The sequence below is a fragment of the Cibotium barometz genome, chromosome 38, assembly GCF_041138505.1.
Source record: "Cibotium barometz isolate CiBa-2024 chromosome 38, ASM4113850v1, whole genome shotgun sequence".
Classification (NCBI taxonomy): Eukaryota; Viridiplantae; Streptophyta; class Polypodiopsida; order Cyatheales; family Cibotiaceae; genus Cibotium; species Cibotium barometz.
The window spans coordinates 23,697,668-23,704,825 of NC_141083.1; the positions used below are offsets into that span (position 1 = coordinate 23,697,668).

Sequence of the window (7,158 nt, forward strand, 5' to 3'; positions counted from 1 at the left end):
CGAGTGTGTGAGTTGAGAGGTTGAGTTTGGTCAAAAAGCATGTTGGAAACGGGGTTGGCGTTGAATCAGAACGAGTCGTGACTCACGTCACACATCCTTAAGAGGTTGGTAGGGGTTCAATGCATCTAGACACGACTGGTTACGTTGAATCTTGCTGACGTGGATATCGAATCCTCAGAATCTCGAGCCTGCCAATGGCTGCCTGCAACATGGCGGCCATGTGGGTGGACAGAGGGGCTGCCACTGTGGCAAAAGCCTGGGTTTCTATTGGTTCTGCCTGTCTTCGCTAGGTTTCTTACAGAATCTAGGTTGAAATTTTATGCATTGTGCTAATTTTTCCCCCCTTTTATAGGTTTTGCAGTCCATTCCATTGCAAACCTTTCTTGCACGCAACTCTATTAGTTGGTATACCATTGCAATTTCTTTCTACCCTGTCTCGCCCATTATTGCCAACTCTCCTAAGTACGTTTACTCGGCATGTCTGAAATTTAATCACATTGTCCAAAAGGTTAATGCAGTCTCATATTTTGCTTCATACACCATATAATCTGCTTCCAACTATACATTTAGCTACCTTAATTAAGCGAATTCTGGCCGCCTTAGCGCGCTACCATTGTGTTCAATCAGCAGCACTACTCAAACCTGGCGCCCAGTTCTTCTGCTAATTAATTGGTTATAAGAGTGCATGCAACCTTGCTATTGAGCTAAATTGTGAGAGTCGCTGCAAGCTAATTGCCATTAAGCAAGATGGTTAAGCCTGATCAAGAAAAACGCAAGAAAAAGTTCTACAACCCTTTTCCTAGAGAGCCATCTAATATTGGGTTGTTGAAGGGCACGTTGGTGTATTGTGAGAAGGCTTTGCAAACAAAGACCTTTGCAGCAGGACAAGGCTTTCTAATAAATTGGCATGCTGAGGGGGGAGGCTTCATGTCAGTGACTCATAAAGAGGAGCCTCAAAGGGTGCTATGGTCTACTATACATGGGCATGCCTTCATAAGTGGAGCTCTTGGAAATGATGTTGTGAAAGAGAGTAGGGGCTCTTTCTCTATCCATGAAAAGGCTGAGTTAGTGCTAAGCCATCAGACTATTGAGCAAATCCAAGTTGTTTGGCCACAAAACTGTGCCCAAATCGCTGATCAAGCTAAGCCCACAAGTTATACCTCCGAGATACAAAACAAGGCTACCACTTTCTTTCATGAAGCTTCATGTGCCCTTGAAGATGGTGATGGCCATAAAATTGATCTCCAAGGCCCTGCTGTTATTGTCACAGGTTGCCTCTACAATGACCCCAAATTAGCAGCTTGCCAACTCAAGCACTACCTTGCATCACAAAACGCAGATTTGGGACCCTTCTATGACATCAATAGAAGCACATTTACACAAGTAGGGGCTAGATATTGGCTCTTTTTTGGAGAGAAGAGGAACCATCACTTGGGCTTTTCTTTAAAACTAGAGCTACCAGTAAAACAAGAGCCTGATTTGCATTCTCTTACATTATTTCATCCCCAGTCAAGCCACGACCATAGCCACTTGCAAGCTTTTATAAAGCAAGGATATGCACATTGCACCTTGGATAACCTTCATCAACTGCATTGGCTATGGTCTCGGAGGCCCCTCTCCGCTTTAAAGTGGTCGAGGGGGCGCTCCTCCTACACCATTAATAAGCTCATCCAGACCTCGAAAAGGTTGATGGTGCATGATGTATTGAAGAGAACAATACCTGTAATTGCTATTGAAGACAAATTCGAGAAAAGCAACTTGCTTTTGACAAATGATGATCATGCGATGATTAAGCCCATTACTGAGGGTGAATCTAGTTCCATGGGGCAATGGTTAGATTGCAAGTTGAATAGGGTGATCTTAACCTATGCTGCTGATGAGGATGAGAGGTTCTTTGGGTTTGGTGAGCAATTTTCATACTTCGATCTTAAGGGTCGGAGAGTGCCCATCATGGTGCAAGAGCAAGGGCTAGGGAGGGGTGATCAACCAATTACAGCGGCAGTGAACCTAGTTGCAGAAAGGTACCAGTTCAAGTCATTCCAATCAAGTGTTAATGATCGATTGCAATTCGTTATATATTAAGTTCGATGATCGTTTTTAACCATAACCATGACATTAGTACTCTAAACCCTTAGTTAATCATGTGAGAGCTCTGCGTATAATTAACGCAGGTCTGGAGGTAACTGGCACACCACTTATGCTCCTGTGCCATATTACATAACCTCTAAATCCCGTTGCGTTTTCCTTGAAGAATACAACTATTCAGTATTTGATCTCACCAGAAGCAACACAGTGCAGATCCAAGTAAGTTGTCTCGTCTCATGAATCATAAACTTATCTTCAAGGAGATCAAGCTGGTGATTAGGGTAGTAAATTGATTTACTTGCTTAATTTAATAAGTATCTGGCGTGTGTGCATGGGCTAATTATGCTTGGCCAGATCAATGTGATTGTGGGTGCCTAAATTGGTGTTATATTTATTCATTTTTCCCCAGTTGAATGGGGAGGCAATGCATGGTAGGATAGTGCATGGCCAAAACCCATTGCAGCTGATAGAGAGGTACAGTGAAGCCATTGGCAGGATGAGGGAGCTTCCGGATTGGGTTGTGGAAGGGGCCATTGTGGGCATGCAGGGTGGCACGCAAGCTGTCCGCCGTGTGTGGAAAGAGCTCAAGGCAGCTGATGTGCCCATCTCTGCTTTCTGGTTACAGGTAAGGGCCCTATTACTATTAATTATCATCAACAATCACATGCAAACTGCTTCACTTAGTCACAAGGTCACAACCATGAGGTCTCCATTTTTATAAATCACCTTTCAATATCTGACTGATTCTTACTCGTAATAAAATTATAGTAATGATTCAAGAACTTATTGTGGTTGCATTGAAGTTCTCATTGATTTTTAAAATAAAATGTAGAAATACCTTCAAAATTTGTCTTGGTATGGGTATTGCTCTTAATCAGGTTGCTAATTATATAGATCTCGCTTTCAATTAACAGGATTGGGTTGGACAAAGAAAAACAAGCATAGGTTGGCAGCTATGGTGGAATTGGGAGGTTGATGAAGAGCACTACCCGGGATGGAATGAGCTTGTGAAAGACCTCAAAGATCAAGGGATCAACACCATGGCATACCTTAATCCTTTCCTTGCATCGGTAGAAATGCAATGCCCAACTCATTAGAATCAATCTAATTACTTAACATCAAATAGCTACTTGTTACAGTCAATCCACCACAGTGCCTTATGATTTAGATGACAAAACCATTAGTTGCACATACCATAATTGTGAATGTAAATAACCTTTTTGATCTAGATTTTCACAGTAACTCTGGCATGTTTTAGTACCTGATGATGGATCTTATTTGTGGGCAGACAGATGAGAAGCCCAAGAGGTCCCGGGACCTATTTGAGGAGGCCAAAAGGGAAGGATACATGGTTCAAAGCCCAAGTGGGTCACCTTACATGATACCCAACACAAGCTTTGAGGCAGCCATGGTGGACTTGACAAACCAAGAGGCCTGCAAGTGGCTAAAGAGAGTGATGCATAGCATGGTAAGGACAGGTGTGAAAGGGTGGATGGCCGATTTCGGGGAGAGCCTTCCCTTTGATGCAAGGTTGGGCTCAGGGGAGGACCCCAAAGCAGCCCACAACAAGTACCCAGAGATGTGGGCCAGGCTCAACAGGGAGGTGGTGGAGGAGTGTGGTGGTGGTGATGATGAGTTGATCTTCTTCATGAGAGCTGCCTACATGAGGAGCCCCAAATGGGCCACCCTCTTCTGGGAGGGGGACCAAATGGTGAGCTGGCAACGCCATGATGGCATCAAGAGTGCTGTGGTGGGCTTGCTCAGTGGAGGACTCTGTGGCTTTGCCTTCAACCACAGTGACATAGGTACGTGTAGTCACATAGAAGTATATAGGTTTTAGGTAGATTTCGGGGTGCTCAATACGTGGCATCCCGTTTGACCGGGCCCACAGCCGCCGGTAGCCAGCCGCCGCCCGCGGGTGTAAGCGTCTATGTATAAACACCGGGCTATATACATGCGTAAACATAGGCTGGTCACGGTTGTGCCATAGTGGAATTGGTAAGGCACGTGCTTGGGATGAGGGAGGTATTGGGTTCGAATCCCATCTCCCACATGTCTATACACGTGACGTCTAGACATGTGTCTGTACATATGCTCGTAACGTTTTGCACGGACCAATGTTTGGACATGGCACTGACACTTAGACCCAAAGCCGGGTGATCGGCTACCAGGGTCAACGAGTGCCATGTATTGAGGCACCCCGAAATCTACCTAGAGCCAAGTATATATTACGTATACATATACAGTTCAGTAGACTGATTAAAATCCGGCCCTGCAGGAGGCTACTGTACCGTCGATCTGCCATTTCTCCGCTACCATCGAAGCGAGGAGCTGCTTCTACGCTGGATGGAACTCAACGCCTTTTCCACCATCTTCAGAACCCATGAGGTGACAACCAGATGATGAATAAGTGAGCTAATTCTGTGTAATATGTTGTTGCAATTACTCATGATCTTACGACACGGCAGGGCAACATTCCGTCCGTCAACAACCAGTTCAACACAACTCCCGGCAGCCTCCGGCATTTTGCAAGATTCGCAAAAGTGTACAAGGCCTGGGCATTCTACCGCAAGCAGCTTGTCAAGGTCGTCCGTCTCCTCCTTTGGAGCCATGGAACCATGCAGGTTTTAATGACTTAATGTGAGATGCCAACTTCCTAAATCTCCTAAGAGAGAACTGAAATTATGTGTCGAAACTTTGCATTGCAGGAGGCGGCAACTACTGGGTTGCCCGTCGTGAGGCACATGTTTCTTCACTACCCACACGACCCTCACACCATGGCCATATCCTATGAGCAGTTTCTAGTCGGCAGTGAGATTCTAGTGGTGCCTGTTGTGGACAAAGGCCGAGAACACGTGTGGGTCTATTTCCCAGCTGGCCAAGACGAGTGGCAGCACGTGTGGACGGGGCACATCTACGGTTCCTTCGAGTCTAATCGAGGTACCAAAGTGAGAGTGTCTTCACCCCTTGGCTACCCTGCTGTCTTTGTGAAAACAAAATCTCAAATTGGGAAAACGTTCATACAAAACCTTGCTAGCCTCCATCTCTTGCCTACAAACCACCAAGACTTTTCTCAATAGGAGTCTTACAACCACCCACACTTCTCTCAATAGAAGCCTTGTCAAATGGGCAAGGACTTGGACGCCCAAAATTGCTCATAAAAGGCTGATGGATGACCAAGATGAATCCTATCAATGGGTTTACTCCATATGCTTCCACCCTTATCCTGGCTTGGTGTACACATACATGTTATAATAGTACTAGCCATCTACCAGTGGTGGGCTCTTAAGGGGTAGCTTATCTCATCTTTGATTTCTTCACATCATTGGTTCCCTTGTACAAAAGAGCTCTTCATCTCCTACCTTCCCATTTGAGTTCCCTCTGCATTTCACACCAACGCCCCACCCATATCAATTCAATTCATCATGTGATTCTTTTGTCCCTTATGGACATAACATTAAAAAAAATGGGCTCTTTAATGACCTTATGCCCATGCATATGTGATTCTTTGAAGTAAAGACATATTGTTACCCACATTTTCTATTTTGTTCTGTCACTTGTTTTATCTTTTGAGGCCATAGTCACATTTTGGATTTTTGTTCAATGACACACATAGATGTAGCACTAATTTGGTACCTAATAGGACTACGTCTTCTCTTTTGAGCACTTCATGGATTTGTTTTTTAAGCTCTAAATGTAAATTATAATTTGTAGTCATACTATCGAAACCTAAAAGAAAAACATGATTTTTCTTATGATCAAAGGTGCATGGAGTAAGTGAAATTTTGCATATGATACTACGCATAGTTTTGTCATCATAAGCAATTGAAGAAACATTTTCTCACTCTTATGTCAGTAATAAGTTTTCTCACTTTTACGTTGGTGATGAATTTTCTAACTTTTACAATCATCAACTCTAGGGATAGGATATTTGTTCTTCCCCATAATTTTGTTCACGTATGGTAGTCAATGGACATTTTGTTCAATGTACGGTAGTCAATGCACATATGGTATATATACTATCCTTCTTTTTCACTAAAAGCACAAGTTCTTCATATGGTGGGCTACTAGGTCGTATCAATCCTCTTGCTAAAAGCTCCTCTACTTACTTTTAGATTCCCTTTTTCTCAAGCATATTCACTCTATATGGTGCTTTTGCAAGGTGAAAAATTATCTGGCAATATCTCAAACTTGTGATCCTCGAGTATAGACCTAGGCAGTCTAGGTGGTAGTTCATTTAAGAAACAGTCTAAGAACTTGGAAAGATATAGATAGTGAGAAGGGTTAGTTGGTGTTGAGTTTGAAGTAGTGATTGTATTAACTAGCACCAAATAGGTCTTTTCTTTCTTTCTCAAAGCTCTCTTTGGTTGTGTGTGGCTAAGCAAAGAAAATAGATCTCTTTCCTTTAGGCTTCTAAGACAAATGGATTTACCATCTTTTTGAATCCATATCTCATGAGTATCATAATCTATTTGTGGATTATATTGATGATGCCAAGGCATACCTAAGGTCACATCTACTCCCTATAAAGGGGTTTATTTTTCTATGAATTTTCTATCTAAGATTTTCTTGCAATCTGCATAAATTATGAGCTTTTTCGAACATGTATATGTGTGTGTGTGTGTACACACACACACACACACACACACACACACACACATATATATATATATATACATATGTATGTATATGTTTATACCTATATATATGTATATGTATATACATACATATATAAAGTTAATATTAGATAATTTGGGAGAAATCTCATATTTTGGGAATCAATCACTCTATTTAATTTTGGATATATCTTAAAATTTCCAACTCCAAATTTGTCGGAGATTGTAGATTTAGATTCTACTCTTCAAGATCTTTCCAATGATACATCACATGAGGGGGTTTTGAAAAAATTTTGGACAAGTTCACCATGATCCCATTTTTCAAATGGGCATGGGATGTTTCCCAAATTATCTAATATGGTGTTTATATGTGTATATGTATATACATACATACATACATATATATATATATATATATATATATGTATGTATGTATGTATGTATATACATACATATA

The 7,158-nt window shown here is 42.1% G+C and overlaps 1 protein-coding gene across 1 annotated transcript; it reads left to right on the forward strand.

The window, feature by feature from the left end:
• The first annotated feature begins 381 nt into the window (after positions 1–381).
• Positions 382–5,618, forward strand: LOC147616501 (uncharacterized). The gene is made up of 8 exons (XM_086777574.1): positions 382–2,021; positions 2,172–2,304; positions 2,495–2,710; positions 3,000–3,155; positions 3,374–3,890; positions 4,364–4,473; positions 4,554–4,670; positions 4,794–5,618. Exons 1-8 carry the CDS (start codon positions 748–750, stop codon positions 5,163–5,165), a joined length of 2,895 nt encoding a protein of 964 aa, XP_086633700.1. The 5' UTR covers positions 382–747; the 3' UTR covers positions 5,166–5,618.
• Positions 5,619–7,158: the final 1,540 nt, after the last annotated feature.